The 18,222-nt window shown below is 43.1% G+C and overlaps 1 protein-coding gene across 6 annotated transcripts in view; it reads left to right on the top strand.

The window, feature by feature from the left end:
* LOC140714393 (neurotrypsin) overlaps positions 1–18,222 on the top strand; it is a 68,365-nt gene that overhangs the window by 11,278 nt on the left and 38,865 nt on the right. For 3 of the 6 annotated variants that reach the window (XM_073025640.1, XM_073025639.1, XM_073025638.1), the window contains 3 exons: positions 251–296; positions 9,509–9,751; positions 16,319–16,457. In XM_073025640.1, coding sequence (XP_072881741.1) covers positions 251–296; positions 9,509–9,751; positions 16,319–16,457 — 428 coding nt within the window. The remainder of the gene's footprint in view (positions 1–250; positions 297–9,508; positions 9,752–16,318; positions 16,458–18,222) is intronic. The other 3 variants (XM_073025641.1, XM_073025644.1, XM_073025643.1) reach the window with 3 other exon arrangements.

Here is an 18,222-nt window from a genome sequence, read left to right as displayed (position 1 = left end):
CTTTCATACTTTTAGAGATTAGTTTCATCTGCAAACTTTCCATAATTTATAATGTAAACAAAATATTAACCATGCATGTAACAGTCTTTATCATTATTATTGCTTCGGTTCTAATTCGGATGCTTTAAACTGTTTTGAATCTTTAAAGTTGGATCTGATGTTAGCTTGAAACAGCGATTCAGTTAGTGTATACTGTAATTACATCCGCTAGCCTCTGTGGCTACCTGTTTAATAACTGCGTTCTTTATAGCAGGAGATCGGATCGACCCATCAAACCAAGGGCAACCATCCATCAGGTAATGATTTCCAAATGGGTTCATTTTAAACTTTTTTGGGCAATACTGGTACCCGTGTGTAAATAGACCTGTATTTAAATGATACTTTCTGCAACATCTCCAAAAAATTTTAAATGGGGAAAAAAAATCCAAAAATATAAAAGTACTTGCATTTCGGATTTTGAACTCTCGGAATATTTCCTAGTAAAAATCACTTGGAGACAGGGTTGTACGTTTATTTTATTGTCTTTTTAATCTAAAATAATTCATGAATTACTGAAGGTGGACTGAGTATCTACATAACTAAATTTTCAGTTTGAAAGTGCAAGTTGGTTAAATTAAACAAACCAGGTTGGGGTGATACGCGTTCATTATTCACTCCAACTCAACATGTTGATACACTTCTTGCAAGATCTGAGCAGGAAGCTGGGTTTGTGTGGGTGTGTTTACTGGCCGAGACCTGTGCTTCCAAGTGTGAGATTAAATGACAAAGTGGTTCAAATTGGCTATAATTCTGCATGCAATTTAGCAGAAAGTGCAGCTGATTTTAGAAACTGAATAGTTCTCTGTTCTTCCCAAGTCACACAAATGTACAACTACACACGCCACACACAGACCCATAGACACACACACACACGTGCATACACGCAACACGTAGTCTCATACACACATACACACCATATACACCACACATATATGCCCCATATACTCAATGCATACAGCATAGACACACCACATTCCTGCAGACCACTGGCAAGTCCAGACACCAACTACACAGGTGAAATCTCACACACACACACACACACACACACACACACACACACACTCATACACAGACATACACACACACACACACACACATACACAGACATACACACACACACACACACACACACACACACACTCATACACACACACACACACACACACACACACACACACACACACACACACACACACACACACACACACACACACACACACACACACACTTCACCCAGTTCACAAGAGCTCAGTTACACTAACTGGTGGAGGTCAGGGTGAGAGAATTTTCACATCAGGAATGATCACATAGAGCCTGTCGGAGGGGTTAAACCAGGAGGTGCTGTTGGCAGACTATGCCCCAGTGGGAGTGATAGGCTTAAGAAGAAGAAGATCTCTGGTTACCTACCTACACAAGGGGAATGCTATCATCCTGGGGAATATTCCCTGTCCACTCCACTGAGGGGAACACTCAGCCGCAGATACCATGGCTACTTTGCTATAGTCGAGGAATGTAATCCAGAAAAATGCAAGCTGGTTCTTTTTGGAAGAGCTAATAAGGCTAGAATATACACAGTGAATGGTAGAACCTGAGGGAGTAGTGCGGAGCAGAGGGGCATGGTGCACGTGTCCAAGGATCCATAAGGACAACAGCACAGATAAACGAGTGTTAATACAGGGTTTCCACTCAAATGCCTTTCTTCCCACAGATGCTACTTGACCCACATGCCGAGTTCCTGGTTTGTTTATCGCTCCAGTAACACAGGTTCAAACCATACCTCTGGTGCTCACTGCACAATGACTAAGTAAGCTTCCTCCCACATCTCAAAAAAGTCCTTGTTGATGGTGAGCTAGCTCCTGTAAACTGCCCCTTGTGTAGGTAGATATCCAGGGATCTTCTTCTTAAGCCTGTCACTCCTACTGGGGCATAGGCTGCCAACAGCACCTCATCAGTGTCCTCTGTCCTGGGCCAGTGGAAGGTAGATCGGCCCAGTGGCTTCTACCTTCACCACACAACCTCAGACCTCTTCTAGGCAATGGTCCTTCCTCTCCCAGGGATGAGCTCTTTGGAGCCTTTGTTGCTGTTTCTGTAGCACTGGATTTTTTCGGGATGGGGTTGCTGCCGAATGCCCAACTCTCCTCTGTTTACAGTCGGGCTTGGGATTATCCATGGCAGAGTTGACTTGGATGGGTGAGGGATGTTTCTGTGTATGTGTGAGAGATTAGGTTTCTGTGCAATAAACAATAGATTTGCTTGATGGACTGAATGGCTTCTTTCCATGTCACATGGAAACACAATGTGCATTGGCCACATATTCAGAATCAGAACCAGTTTTATTATCACTGACATATTGTAAAATTTATTGTTTTGTGGCAGCAGTACAGTGCAACACATAAAATAAATTATAATTACAACAGGAAATATATAAAAGAGAGTAAAAATGGTGAGGTAATGTTCATGGGTTCATGGACCATTCACAAATCTGATGGCAGAGGGGAAGAAGCTGTTCCTGAAACGTTGCGAGTGTGTTTTGTGGCTCCTGTTCCTCCTTCCAATGGTAGTAGTAAGAAGAGGGCATGTCCTGGATGGTGAGGGTCTTTCATGATGAATGCCACCTTCATGAGGCATTGATTTTTGATGATGTCCTCAGTAGTGGGGAGGCTAGTGCCCATGATAGAGCTGGTACCCATGAGAAGCAAGCATGGGAGCAGTGAGGACATGCAAGTTCAAATACAGAGAACATTGCTGTTATCAACTATTGTTTGCTTTAAATCTCTTTTGTTTTAAGCTGTAGCATTTTATGGCAGGGCAGATTTTGCCAAGAAAAAATCATTTCAATTCTTTGCATGATGATATTTTGCTGAGAATCTTTCTGACTCCCTACCCCAGTTTTGCAGAGAGAGAATTGAGATGCTGCAGCAACAGCAAGAATTTTAAGTCAATGTTTGGACCATGTCTTTAAGGCCATAAGACATAGGAGCAGAATTAGGCCATTCAGCCCATCGTGTCTGTACTGCCAATCTAACATGGCAGATTTATTATCTGCCTCAACCCCATTCTTCTGCCTTCTCCTCGTAATCTTTGATACCCTGACAAATCATGAACCTGTTGATTTCTGCTTAAAATATATTCAAAGACCTCCAAAGCCTCATGTGGCAATGAATTCCACAGATTCCCCACCCTCTGGCCAAACAAGTTCCTTCTCATCTCAGTTCTATTCTATTCTGAGACTGTGCCCTCTGGTCTTAGACTGTCCCACTACAGGAAACATCCTCTCCATGTTCACTCTGTCTAGACCTTTCAATATTCAAAAAGTTTCAATGAGATCCCCCCTCATTCTTCTACCCTTCAGTGAGTACAGGCCCAGAGCTATCAGATGTTAGCTTCTGATACCTTAATCCTTTCAAGTGACTGATGATCAGTGTGTTTGCTCACCATCTCTAGAGAGCAGACGATATTTATTGATGAGTTTAAAACATCACATATTCTGCTCATGCTGATGCAGGTGACTCATCTTGTGTGTGCATTCATAAACTGGGCAGTGGCTACCTGTTTAGTTTTCTAATTCCTTATTCATTCAAGGGGTGTGGGCTTCACAGACTGAGTCAGTATTCGATTGCCTGCCCCTAGTTGCCCTTGTGAAGGCGGTGGTGAGCTGACCTTGAGATGTGCTTATAGGGAGTTTCAAGGGCACCACTGTGCTGCTACAGGTAGTGCTGCTGTTGCCGTACAGCGGCTGCAACATAGATGAAGGATCTACTGTAACAACACATACAAAATGCTGCAGGAACTCGTGTTGTGTCCCTGAAGTGTCTACTCTCCATTTCCCTTCACAGATCAACACACAAAATGCTGCAGAAACTCAGCAGGTCAGGCAGCATCTATGGGAAAAAATAAACAGTCCATGTTTCAGACTGAAGCCCTTCATCAGGCTGGAACTGAAAGGGAAGGGAGTCAGGCTAAGAAGGTGGGGGGAGGGGAGGAAGAAGTCAGGGTGAAAGTGGCGGGGGGAGGGATGAAGTAAAGAGCTGGGAAGTTGATTGGTGAAAGAGATAAAGAGCTGGAGGAGGGGGAAGCTGATAAGAAAGGACAAAAGACCATGGAAGAAAGGGAAGTGGGAAGAGCACCAGAAGGAGGTGATGGGCAGGTGGGAAAGAAAGTGTGAGAGGGAAACAGGAATTTAAGGAGTTTATTTGTTCTCCCTGTGGAATGCCTGGGTTTCTCCACGTGCTATGGTTTCCTCCCACATTCCAAAGACCTGACCGGTTAGTAGATTAATTGGTAAATTGCCCTGCGATTACACAAGATCACAAGACAAAGGAGCAGAAGTAGGCCATTTGGCCCAACGAGTCTGCTCCGCTACTCCACTAGGAGCTAAACTATTCTCCCATCTAGCTCCAATTTCCCGCTTTTTCCCCATATCCTTTGTTACCCTGACAAATTAGATACCTATCAATCTCCTCCTTAAACACCCTCAATGATCGGGCCTCCACAGCTGTATGTGGCAACAAGTTCTGTAAATCCACGACCCTCTGGCTAAAAAAAATTCTCCTCATCTCTGTTTTAAATGGGTACCCTCTATTTCTAAGACTGTGGCCTCTTGTCCTGGACTCACCCACCAAGGGAAACAGCCTTTCCACATTTACTCTGTCCAACCCTTTCAACGTTCAAAATGTTTCTATGAGATCCCCTCTCATTCTTCTATACTCTAATGAATACAGTCCAAGAGCCGACAAACGCTCCTCATGTTAGCCCCTGCATTCCAGGAGTCATCCTCGTAAATCTTCTCTGAACTCTCTCCAACATCAGTACATCCCTTCTAAGATAGGGGGCCCAAAACTGCACACAGTATTCCAAATGAGGTCTCACCAGTGCCCCATAGAGCCTTATCAATACGTCCTTACTCTTACATGCTATTCCTCTTGAAATGAATGCCAATATAGCATTCGCCTTCCTTACTGCCAATCCAACCTGGTGGATAACCTTTAGGGTATCCTGTACAAGGACCCCAAGTCCCTTTGCACTTCCGATTTTTGAATTTTCTCCCCATCTAAATAATAATCAGCCTGATTATTTCTTCTTCCAAAATGTACAACCGTACATTTCTCAACATTGTATCTCATCTGCCGTTTCTTTGCCCACTCTCCTAAACTGACCAAGTCTCTCTGCAACCTTTCTGTTTCTTCAACACTTCCTGCTACTCCATCTACCTTGGTGTCATCTGCAAACTTAGCCACAAACCCATTTAATCCATAATCTAAGTCATTAGTTTGAGGTTAAATCAGGGGTTGTTAGGGGTTTGCTGCGCAGGGCAGCTCAAAGGGGCCGAAGGGCCTATTCCCCACTATATCTCTAAATAAATCAGTAGAATTTCCCTAGGCTGCTCTAGGATTTTAACCCACCTTTCAGTAACAACGTTAAGCTATTATTTATGCATTTGTTATCTTATGTACTTACATTTACTGTAATTTTTATGCATCATTATTGTGTTCTTTATCCTTATTGTGTTGTTTGTGCTGCATCAGATCCAGAGTATTTTGTTTCCCTTTGCACTTGTGTACTTGAAATGACATGAAACAATCTTGACATTCTTGACACATCTTCAGATTTCTGAAGTCACTGTGTTAGTACACCCTCAATGCTAATCAAATTTTTTCCTGAGTAACTGAATTTCATGTGAAAGCATTCTTTAACCAGAGAAATGCATTTGGACAAGTACATGAATAGGAAACATTTTGACCAGGATTTCCCAACATTTTTATGCTGTGGATCAATATCATTAAGCAAGGGTTCTGTGGACTCAGGTTGGGAACCAGAGGTTTAGAGGGATATGAGTCAAAGGCAGGCAGATAGGACTAGCTTAAATGGCTAACTTGCTTGGCATGGACAAGATGTGCTGAAGCGCCTGTTTCCACGTAGTATTTCTTTATGACCCTGTAACTGGAAGTGACCATTTTATTCAGTATGGAAGTGACCATTTTGCTCAGCATGGAAGTGAAAGCAGAGTAGGTGTTCGGAATGCCGGTGGTGAGGGTGTCCTCTGACGGAAGTATCCAGGTTGCACTCAGATGTTGAGATCTCTGGGGACCTCAGGATCATAACAGAGGTTCAACCATGTCAGCACAAACCTACCTGACAATGGGCAGATGTCCACATCCATTCGCCCATGTCTCAGTATTTGTGGTTATTACCATGGAGAGCATTCTAACTGGGCACATCACCCTCTGGTATGGAGGGGCTGCTACAGAGGATCAGAAAAATCTGCAGGAAGTTGTAAACTCTGCCAGCTTCATCATGGGCACTGGCTTCCCCAACATTGAGGTAATCTTCTAAAGGCGATGCCTCAAAAGAATAACATCCATCATTAAGAATCCCCATCACCCAGGACATGCCCTCTTCTCACTACAACGATCAGAGTGGAGGTACTCACATTCAATGTTTCAACAACAGCCTCTGTTGACCGAGACAGAATGGACAATGAACCCACCAACACTACCTTAGTAATTTTTTTCTCTTTTCCCATTACTTAGTTAATTTTCTAAAATAATGTTTGTTATTTAATTTGTGGTTTTGTTATTATGATGTACTGCAATGTACAACTGCCACAAAACAACGTCGCAATGTGTATCAGTGATATTAAACCTGATTCTGACCTTTCCCCTCATTGACCCTCATTATATCCCCAAACACTTCAGCTAACTTAATCAAACACTTTACCTTCCCACAACAATCCTCTGCTGACTGTCCTCGGTTATGCCATTGATCGATGATCTGGATCTCCACCTTTGCCAATAAAGGCAAGTGTCCATCTGTCGTCTTAAGTACCTTGCCGACCTGCTTCCTTCAGAAAGCTGAAGGTCTAACCTCCAAAATCCCTCTGTTTCTCTGTTCCACCTTTCAAAATGCATTACTTCTTCATTGCCAAACTTATAGCATCATGTAGCATAGAAACACAAAACTTCCCCATGTTTGTAAGAAAACCATAAGACATAGGAGCAGAATTAGGCAATTTGACCCATCAAGTCTACTCCACAATTCCTGCCTGGCTGATTTATTATCCCTCTCAATCCCATTCTCCTGTCTTCTCCCCTAACCTTTCATGCCCTCACTAATCATGAACCTATCAACCTCCACTTTATACCCAATGACTTGGCCTCCACAGCCATCCATGGCAATGAATTCCACTGATTTATCACTCTGGCTAAATAAGCTTCCCTTCATCTCTTTTCTAAATGGACTTCCCTAGTCTGAGGCTGTGCCCTCTGGTCCTAGACTCCCCCACTACCATGGGAGTAAAGTGTTGACTCTCTACCTTACCTATGCCTTTCATAATCTTGTATACTTTAATCAGGTCACCCCTTAGCCTCCCTCGCTCCAGGGAAAACAAGCCTAGCCTACCCAATCTCTCCCTGTGACTATATTTTCAGGAAATAATGGGCCACAGGCACAGAAGAGGAGTTAATGCCTGGGGTAGATCAACCATGATCACGTTGAATCCTAGGGCAAGATATGTATCAATTTTAACGTATGTTCTTGTGTATTTTATTGAATTTAATTTACAGTACCCTGACAATGTGGTAATCCAGTGTCAATGTAAATTCTATCTTAAAAGCATCCTATGGCTGTAACCCCGATATTAGAGCAATGTGGTGCTTCTTGAAAATGGTCTATATCTCATTTCCACATTGCCACTGTCTGTGCATGTGTTATGAAAAAGGAGGGGAAATAATTTATTTTGTGTATTTATTTACATCTTTACATAAAAATTTGTGAGAGCAAGTTTGATTCTGTGTCTCAGATTCTTGATTAGTGAATTCTGTAAGGACATATTTCTGTAAGTTGAACAGCCAGAGCACAGAGATCGCTTGTAGGCTGCTTGATGTGATTTGACATTTCTCTAGTTTGATAATCTGATACTTCGTACAGAATATGTCTGGAATTGAAAGTGGAATCTTTTAAATCCCAATTTTTCATTAAATTTAAACATTACATGTTCAGGGAAAAATAAATTTTATTTTGTACAGATATTCTACGTGTGATTTGGAGCTAGCCAGCACAATAGAAGGTATGTGTTAGTGTGTCAGAGGTGTAGGAGGAATATGATGGTATGTGGGTGTGTTAGAGATGTGTGTGTTGTTGTGTCAGAGGTACGGGGGTGAATGTTGGTGTGGCAGGGGTGTAGGTGGTGTGTGTTGGTGTGTCAGAGGTATAGGTGGTGTGTGTTGGTGTGTGTGTCAGAGGTATAGGTGGTGTGTGTTGGTGTGTGTGTCAGAGGTGCAGGTGGTGCGTGTTGGTGTGTCACAGGTGTAGGTGGTGCGTGTTGGTGTGTGTGTCAGAGGTGTAGGCGGTGTGTGTTGGTGTGTGTGTCACAGGTGTAGGTGGTGTGTGTTGGTGTGTCAGAGGTGCAGGTGGTGCGTGTTGGTGTGACACAGGTGTAGGTGGTGCGTGTTGCTGTGTCAGAGGAGCAGGTGGTGCGTGTTGGTGTGTGTGTCACAGGTGTAGGTGGTGCATGTTGGTGTGTCAGAGGTGTAGGTGGTGCGTGTTGGTGTGTCAGAGGTGTAGGTGGTGCATGTTGGTGTGTGTGTCACAGGTGTAGGTGGTGTGTGTGTCAGAGGTGTAGGTGGTGCATGTTGGTGTGTCAGAGGTGTAGGTGGTGCATGTTGGTGTGTGTGTCACAGGTGTAGGTGGTGTGTGTGTCAGAGGTGTAGGTGGTGCATGTTGGTGTGTCAGAGGTGTAGGTGGTATGTGTGCAAGAGGTGTAGGTGGTGTGTGTTGGTCTGTGTGTCAGAGGTGTAGGTGGTGTGTGTTGGTGTGTCAGAGGTGTAGGTGGTGCGTTGATGTGTCAGAGGTGTAGGTGGTATGTGTGCAAGAGGTGTAGGTGGTGTGTGTTGGTGTGTCAGAGGTGTAGGTGGTGCGTTGGTGTGTCAGAGGTGTAGGTGGTATGTGTGCAAGAGGTGTAGGTGGTGTGTGTTGGTGTGTCAAAACTGTAGGTGCTGTGGCCTTGTGTGCTTGTCTCTTGTATTTTGGCCATTCACTGGGGCCAGGATAAAACTGTGTCTGACTCCTGCTGTTACTCCCATTTCCCGTCTCCGCCACAGTATCACAGGTACGCAGAAGATAAGAAAATCTGAATGCACTTCCCAGCAGGCTCAGGGCAATTCCTATTACACTGTTAAACAATCCCCTAGAAAGTATCAACTCCTGACCTGTCAATCTACCTCATTTTGTCCCTTATTTTCTGCCTGCTCTGCACTTTCTCTGTGACTGTAACACTTGATTGGTTATTCTATTATTGTTTCCCGTGTACTAACTGAGTTCTCTGATGTGATGAAATGATGCGTGGGGATGACACACAAAGCGAGATTGTCACTCGGTACATGTGACAATAATGAATACATTTAACAAATAAAGGCCATTCCTAGAGGAGGAACGACAGCTTACTCTTTGTCTTTTTGCATTGCTCCCACAGTTCCTCGCCAGTGTTCAGCCAGTGTCACAAAGCTGGGCCACTACACCGGGGCAGCGTCATTCACTGTGACGGGCAAGGAGTGTCTCCAGTGGACAGATTTCCCAGACTACATCGAGCAGTATCCCAACAAGGGTCTGGGCAACCACAACTTGTGCCGCAGCCCCGATGGCGTGGGGGTGCCGTGGTGCTTCTACAGAAGGAAGAGTGGTTCAATCAGTTGGGCGGAGTGCGACTGTAATCATGGTGAGGGGCTCGGCTTCCCATTCACTCGGCGTGGACAATTATGTCAGTTCAGCTGCACAGTGCTGAGTGATGGCATCCTCAGAGATCAGTGGCCTCAGCTCTCTGCCTGTAGCTCCCCACACCAGGATCTTCCAAAGTGTCAGGTGTAGGAAGTGGTGAGGGTTTAACACTGAAATTTGGGCTCTGTTTAAGGTGACAACACAATAAATTTGAGAACCATGATTGAAATTAATCTCTACTTAATGTTTTACAGTAATGTGTACAGTCAGTGGCCACTTTATTAGTACAGAGTGGAACCCAGTGTGGTTTTCTGCTGCTGTAGCCCATCCACTTCAAGGTTTGATGTGTTGTGCATTCAGAGTTGCTCTTCTGGGCACCATTGTTGTAACACGTGGTTATTTGAGTTACAGTCGTCTTCCTGTCAGCTTGAACCAGTCTGGCCATTCTCCTCTGACCTATCTCATTAACAAGGCATTTCCCCCACACAGAACTGCTGCTCCCTGAATGCCTTTTGTTTTTCATATCATTCTCTGTAAACTCTAAACTGTTGTGTGTGGAAATCCCAGGAGATCAGCAGTTTCCGAGATACTCAAACCACCCCATCTGGCACCAACAATCATTTCATAGTCAAAGTCACTTAGATCACATTTTTTTCCTTTTCTGATGATCAGTCTGAACAACAACCTGAGCCTCTTGACCTGGTCTACATGCTTTTATGCATTGCAGCTGTTGCCAAATGATTGGCTGATTAGATATTTGTATTAACAAGCAGGTGTACCAGTGTACCTAATAAAGTGGCCACTGAGTGAACATTAAGTTTAATGAATGAGATTTCAATTGGTGTTAATTGAATTGGTAAATTGGTTTATCATTGTCACATGTAGCATGTTACAGTGAAAAATGTTGTGTTTGCATACCATCCATACAGATAATTTCATCACATTTGTACATCAATAAAGTAGATGTAGATATTTTATTGATTCCAAAGGAAATTACAGTGTCACAGCAGCATTACAAGTGCAAAGATATACAAACATACAAATATTAGAAGAGAAGTAAGAAAGAATAAAAAATGAGTTACCTCAAGCAGTCGAACAGGAGGGGGTCATCACTTCCCTGGCAAGAGGTTGATTCACTATAGTGCCTTTTGGCCGAGGGTAAGAATGACCTCATATTGCGCTCTTTAGAGCAGCACAATTGTCTTTGTCTGTTACTAAAAGTGCTCCTCTGTTCAGCCAAGGTGGCATTCAGAAGGTAAGAAACATTGTCTGGAATTGCCAGGATTTTCCGTAGGGTCCTTTGTTCTATCACAGCCTCAGTGTGTCCAGTTTGACTCCTGTAACAGAGCCAGCCTTTCTAATCAGTTTATTGAGTCTGTTGGCATTACCCATGTTGATGCCGTTGCCCCAGCACACCATCGCGTAGAAAATTGTACTGGCAACAACACTGGTAGAACGTGTGATGGAGAAGTCTGCACACTCCGAAGGACCTCAGTCTCCTTAGGAAGTAGAGGTGACTCTGGCCCTTCTTGTACACAGCCTCTGTGTTGGTGCTCCACTCAAGTCTATCATTCAGGTGCACCCCCAGGTACTTGTAGGTCCTCATCACATCCACATCCTCACCATCAAAAGTAACAGGGAGCAGTGCAGGCTTAGACACAGATGATTCAGCTTGCACCATTTGACAAAGTCCTCCACTAGGGCACTTCATTCTCCTGTCCTCCCTTTATACAGCCAGCTATTGCTGAGTCATCAGAGAATTTCTGCAGATGACATGACTCAATGTTGTATCTAAAGGCTGAGGTATACAGGGAAGGGAGCCGATACGGTCCCCTGTGGGGCCCCAGTGCTGCTTATAGCCATGTCTGATACACAGCTCTGAAGCCACACATACTGTGGTCTGCCGGTAGTACAAGAGAAAGAAACAACAGAATAGAGGATAAAGTGTTGAAGTGCTGTGCAGGCAGACAGTAAAGTGCAAGGCTACAACAAGGTAGATGGTGAAGTCAAGAGTCCATCTTATCATACCAGGGAACCATATAATAGCCTTATAACAGTGGGTTCGAAGTTGACCTTGAGCCTGATAGTGCATGCTTTCAAGCTTTTGTATCTTCTGGCCAATGGGAGGAGGGAAAAGAGAGAATGTTCAGGGTGGACAGAGTCTTGATTATTATGTCACCTGCTTTAGCAAGGCAGCGAGAAGTGCAGACAGAGTCCATGGATTGGAGTCTAGTTTCTGCGATACACTGATAGCCATGAACTTAAGCAAAGTTTGATATGAATGGTATGTTCACTAGAGAGTACATTTCTGGCCTCCAGTCTCTCCCTTTCATGAAGGAATTAAAATCTTTTAGCATGTTCTATAAGTAAGGCTAACGTGCCTTCTCTGCCAAATGTGTGGAGCGTGACTTGGAAAGAGCCAGAAGCATTATAACATTCAAAAGGCAGCCAAGTAAATTCTGAACAGACTGGGATAGGAGTCATTGTGTTTAGTATTGGAACAATGCATTGTTCTGAGCCTTCCTGCTAGACCGGTGATGGATGGGCTTGCGTCATGGGTTGTAGACGAAAGCAGCACCACTCACCTCCCAGGAGATCCTCATCTGGGGTACGTTCCTTTTGTTAATGACACAAACACAAGAAAATCTGCAGATGCTGGAAATGCAAGCAACACACACAAAATGCTGGAGGAACTCAGCAGTCCAGGCAGCATCTATGGACAAGAGTAAATAATCGATGTTTCAGGCTGAGACTCTTCATAACTGCTCACCAGGGAGGCCTCACCAGCGCTTTATAAAGCCTGAACATTAAATCCATACTATATTATCATATAAGCAACATTCACAAGAAAAACATAAATGACACAAAATCAAACTAGTCCATACCCCATCGACCTGCACTGGGACTACAGTATAGCCCTTCATATCTCTACTATCCACGTACCTACCCAAACTTCTCTTAAAAGTTGAAATTGAGATTGCATGGACCACTTGAGCCGGCAGCTCATTTCACATTCTCACCACCCTCTGAGTGAAGAAGTTTCCCCTCATGTTCCCCTTAAACTTGTCACCTTTCACCCTTAACCTATGAACTCTGGTTATAGTCTCATTCAACCTCAGTGGAAAAAGCCTGCTTGCATTTACCCTTTCAGTACCCCTCATAATTTTGTATACCTCTATCAAATCTCCTCTCATCTTCTACATTTTTAAGAATACAGTCCTAACCTATTCAAGCTTTCCTTATAACTCGGGTCCTTCAGACCTGGTAATATCCTTGTAAATTTTCTCTATACTTCTTCAATCTTGCCTACATCTTTCCTGTCGGTAGCTGACCAAAACTGTACACAATACTCCGAATTAAGCCTCACTGTCTTATACAACTTCAACATTAACATCCCATCTCCTGTACTCAGTAAATTGATTTATGAGGCCAATGTGCCAAAAACTTTCTTTACGACCCTGTCGATCTGTGACTCCACTTTCAATGAATTATAGACTGGTATTCCCAGATCCCTCTGTTCTCCCACACTCCTCGGTGCCCTATCGTTAAATGTGTAAGGTCTACCTGGTTCATGGTCATTACTCACTGACTTTTAGATTTTCTTTTCAGTTCAGTGGTTGTGATGAGCTGCAAACTCCTGTGCCCCGTCAGTTGTCATTGACCGTGTGTGCAAATGCATGGTGTCAGAACAAAGACAAAATACGTACGTTAGTGGATTAAAATCCCACAGGTTTTGTAAACAATATGTCCTTCAGTAATTATTTACATATTTTGATGCAAGTAAGATGCAGCTATTTATTTTAAAACGTAGGATATTTTGCTTCATACTTTGTTACTTTTTCAAGATTCAAGATTGTTCTATGTCATTTCATGTCCACAAATGTAAAGGAGAACGAAATAATTGTTACTCCCGATCCGATGCAGAACAAAAAAAATAAGATAAATAGCACAATAATAATAATAATAATAATAAACACAATACATATAAATACATGATAGCTTATATAAATTGATTGATTGTATGTCGATAAAGTGCCTCTAGGCACAGGAGTGTGTACAATAAGATGATTCTGACAGGAAGGCATTTGACAGGGTGCCACACATGCAATTGCTTAACAAGCTAAGAGCCCTTGGTATTACGGGAAAGATTGTAACATGGATAAAGCAGTGTCTGATTGGCAGGAGGTAAAGAGTGTGAATAAAGGGAGCCTTTTCTGGTTGGCTGCTGGTGACTAGTGGGGTACCACAGGGGTCTGTGTGGGACTGATTCTTTTTAGGTTATATGTCAATGATTTGGATGATGGAATTGATTGCTTTGTTGCAAAGTTTGCAGAAAATAAGTGGAGGGGCAGGTAGTTTTGAGGAAGTAGAGAGGCTACAGAAGGATTTAGACAGATTAGGAGAATGGGTAAAGAAATGGCAGATGGAATATAATGTTGGGAAGTGTATGGTCATGCACTTTGGTAGAAGAAATAAAAGGGTAGACTATTTTCTAAATGGAAAGAAAATACAAAACTGAAGCCAAAAGCGGCTTGGGAGTCCTTGTGCAGGATTCCCTATAGGGTAATTCGCAGGTTGAGTCGGTGGTGAAGAAGGCAAATGCGATGTTAGCATTCATTTCAAGAGGACTAGAATATAAAAGCAAGGATGTCATGTTGAGACTTTGTTAAGCACTGGTGAGGCCTCACTTGGAGTATTGTGAGCAGTTTTGGGCCCTTTTTCACAGAAATGATGTGCTGAAACTGGAGAGGGTTCAAAAGAGGTTCACCAGAATTATTCCTGGATTGAATGGCTCGTCATATGAAGGATGCCTGATGGCTCTGGGCCTGTATTCACTGGATGAGGGGTGACCTTGTTGAAACATATCAATTGGTGAAAGACCTTGATAGAGTGGATGTGGAGAGGATATTTCCTCTAGAGGGAGAGTCTAAGACCAGAGGGCACAACCTCAGAATAGAGGGGTGTCCTTTTAGAATGGAGATGAGGTAGAATTTCTGTGGTGAATCTGTGGAATTCTTTGCCACAGGCAGCCGTGGAGGCCAAGTCTTTGTGTATATTTAAGGCAGAGGCTGATAGATTATTGATTAGTCAGGGTCTGAAGGGATACAGGAAGAAGGTAGGATATTGGGGCTGAGAGGAAAACCAATGATGAAATAGCAGAGCAGACTCGATGGGCCAAATGGCCTAATTCTGCTCCAATATCTTATGGTCTTACGGAAATGATAAAGTAGTGGTGGTTGCGGGTATGGAGAGGTGTGGCAGTGGGTGGAGGTGCCGATAACCTTACTGCTTGGGGAAGGTACCTGTTTTTGAGTCTGGTGGTCCTGGCATGGATGCTATGTAGCCTCCTCCCTGACGTTTGATGTAATTTCCAGTACACAAATTAAAACGATCCAAAAATTCAAGAGTCAAAGTACACTTATTATCAAAGTACATATGCAGTAAACAACCCTGAAATTCATCTTCCCCACAGACAGTCACAAAACAAAGAACCATGGAACCAACCTGTCCAAAGAAAAATATCAAACATCAAACCCCCTCCCCCTGTGCAGAGAAAGAACACCCAAGTGGCTCCAAAAAGAGCAAAAACAGAATATAAAACACAATATCAAAAGGCATATTTCAGTTCAGTTCCAAAGTAAAGAAGAACGGAATAAGTGTTACTCCGACTCCAATGCAGCACAAAAAAGGAACACAATAATAATAAAAAACAATAAATACAAATACATAAGATAGCTCATATACATAGATTGATTGTATGAGATTGTATAAAGTGATGTTAGGGACAGGAGTGCCTGTACATAAGGTGACTCTGACAGGAAATGATAAAGCAACACACACAAAATGGTGGAGGAACTCAGCAGGTAAGGCAGCATCTATGGAAAGAATTTTCAGGCTGACGCTTCAGGCCAAGACCCTTCATCAGGGCTGGAAAGGAAGGGGGAAGATGCCAGAATGAAAAATGTGTGGCGGGGGGGGAGAGGAAAAGTAGGATAGTTAGAAGGTAACCAACCTATTCAAAGAAAAATATCAAACATCAAACCCCCTCCCCCTGTGCAGAGAAAGAACACCCAGATGGCTCCAAAAAGAGCAAAAACAGAATATAAAACACAATATTGGAGCAGAATTAGGCCATTTGGCCCATCGAGTCTGCTCTGCTATTTCATCATTGGTTTTCCTCTCAGCCCCAATCTCCTACCTTCTTCCTGTATCCCTTCAGACCCTGACTAATCAATAATCTATCAACCTCTGCCTTAAATATACATCGCTTCTCCCTATAGATGCTGCCTAGCCTGCTGTGTTCTACCAGCATTTTGTGTGTATAGTTAGAAGGTGATAGGGTGAAGCCAGATGGGTGGGAAAGATAAAGGCTGGGGTGAAAGTAATCTGATAGGAGAAAGAGTGGGAGGAGGGGACCCATGGGGAGGTGGTAGGCAGGAGCCAGAGTGGAGAACAGAAAGAGAGGGTAGGTTAGTGAGTGGAGCTGCTGATCATACTTATTACTTGGGGAAAGTAACTGTCTTCTCAACGGAGGAAACTCAATTTGTGCTTTCCTTGTATTTCTCAGGTGCCGTTCGACTGAGTGGAGGAGCCAGCCAACATGAAGGAAGAGTGGAGGTATTTCACAGTGGACAGTGGGGTACTGTCTGTGACATGAACTGGGACAACAGAGATGCCAGTGTGGTGTGCCGTCAGCTGGGCTTGAGGTATGCGTGTTGGAACTACACATCCAGTAATTACCCTCAATAAGGTCGTTGCTACGATTATACAAAACCTTCTGAACAATGTACAGATCTTGGCATCAAACTACTGACTGTTTAACTAATGTGATCTAAATCTCCCACAGCAGGAAGTGTTTAAATTAATTTTGAACTATTTACCGCCTGTTGATGAAAGTGTTGAAATATTTGTCACGTGATTTCCTTCGTCCGTTCTAAATGAAAGATCTGTTTGAAGTTGGTAGTCTAATATAGTGGTTGTCCATCATATTCATTGATGGCAGGAAACCTGTGCAGGAGAGTTTTTAAATTGGAAAAGCTGTTGCACTGGGGCAGTTCCATTGTCTCGACCTCGGAAGTCTGGGTCTGGTGGTATGAATAGTCATCACATACTGGGCTCTTCCTTGCTTTCGGTGGGTGACCATGACTTTTTCTGTGCCTGTTCATGCCTTTCTCTCTCCATGGAGTGTAGCAAAACCACCTTCCTGGGTGTTGGATGAGACAGTTGATCTCATCCGCCCAGTCCGCTAGAGCTGACTTCACATGCTGGGATGGGCGTGTTCCTGTCTCACCAGCGTATGGGGCCTACGGCTACCCTCTCCTGGTTTAGCCTGCTGATCAAAGAGGTGTGGCCACTGTCACATGCAAAACAGCCGCTTGGAATCACAGGCGAGAGCTGAGTGTATGTAGAAACCAAAGGTGAGTGAGCTGCCCCAGAATGGACACAAAAGCCCCTTCATTAGATGTCCTAGACACCCATACGTGCCTGAAGTTGAGTACAAAGTTGATACAGGAAATAACAGTGATTGAATTAAATTTGTAACTTAAGTTAAACTGGTTTATTTAAAGAGGAATCAGTAATTGTATTAATTGATCTTTACAAATGTCAAACTATCATGATGTACTGTGACACTATCCTTGGTTACAACAATATGCAGAGAAAGTTCCACAGTTGGTCTGTGAAGAGTCCTAGACTAGACAGTGAACACTTCGTTTGAGCTTGCACTGGCTGGAAAAAGCCTGTAACATCATGAAGGGTCCTATACACCCTGCTCGTGAACAGTTTGTCCCACTCCCATCAGAGACGAGGCTACATAGCATCCTCGCTAGGACCACCAAACTCAAAAATAGTTACTTCCCCCAAGCAGGCTTATCAACACCTCTATTCACTAACCCACCCCTCTACACCCAGTAGCACCACTACTTTATCATTTCCTGTCAGAGTCACCTTATGTACAGACACTCCTGTACCTAGTGTCACTTTATCTACATACAGTCAATCTATGTGTACAAGCTATATTATGTATTTATATTTATTATTTTTTAAATTATTATTGTGTTTTTTTGTGCTGAATCAGATCCGCAGTAACAATAATTTCATTATCCTTTAGACTTGTGTACTGAAAATGACATTAAATAATCTTGAATTTTGATCTTAATTCTCATTTTTATGAGTCTGCAAGTCTACATTGGACTTAATTAGAGATCAGGACTCACCAAGCACACGGTTTTTACAAAACTGATGACTTTCATCAGAACAGGGACAAGTTCAAGGCCAATCATTAGATGATGAAGAGAAAATGAAGAAGGTAGGAGAGAACAAGAGGGAAAGTTTTTGAACAGCTCCATAAACTCTTCTGTGGCAAAGTCATTACTATGTATTTACATACGAGATGTAAATAAGTAGATTGGATATATGAGATCATTATATTAACACAAATAAAGGACGCACCCTTGTTTGAAGGTACCAATT

Source organism: Hemitrygon akajei, chromosome 21 (genome assembly GCF_048418815.1).
Source record: "Hemitrygon akajei chromosome 21, sHemAka1.3, whole genome shotgun sequence".
In the NCBI taxonomy this organism is placed as follows: Eukaryota; Metazoa; Chordata; class Chondrichthyes; order Myliobatiformes; family Dasyatidae; genus Hemitrygon; species Hemitrygon akajei.
Note: the sequence above shows the minus strand (reverse complement) of the source record. Positions and strands in the feature narration are given on the sequence as shown.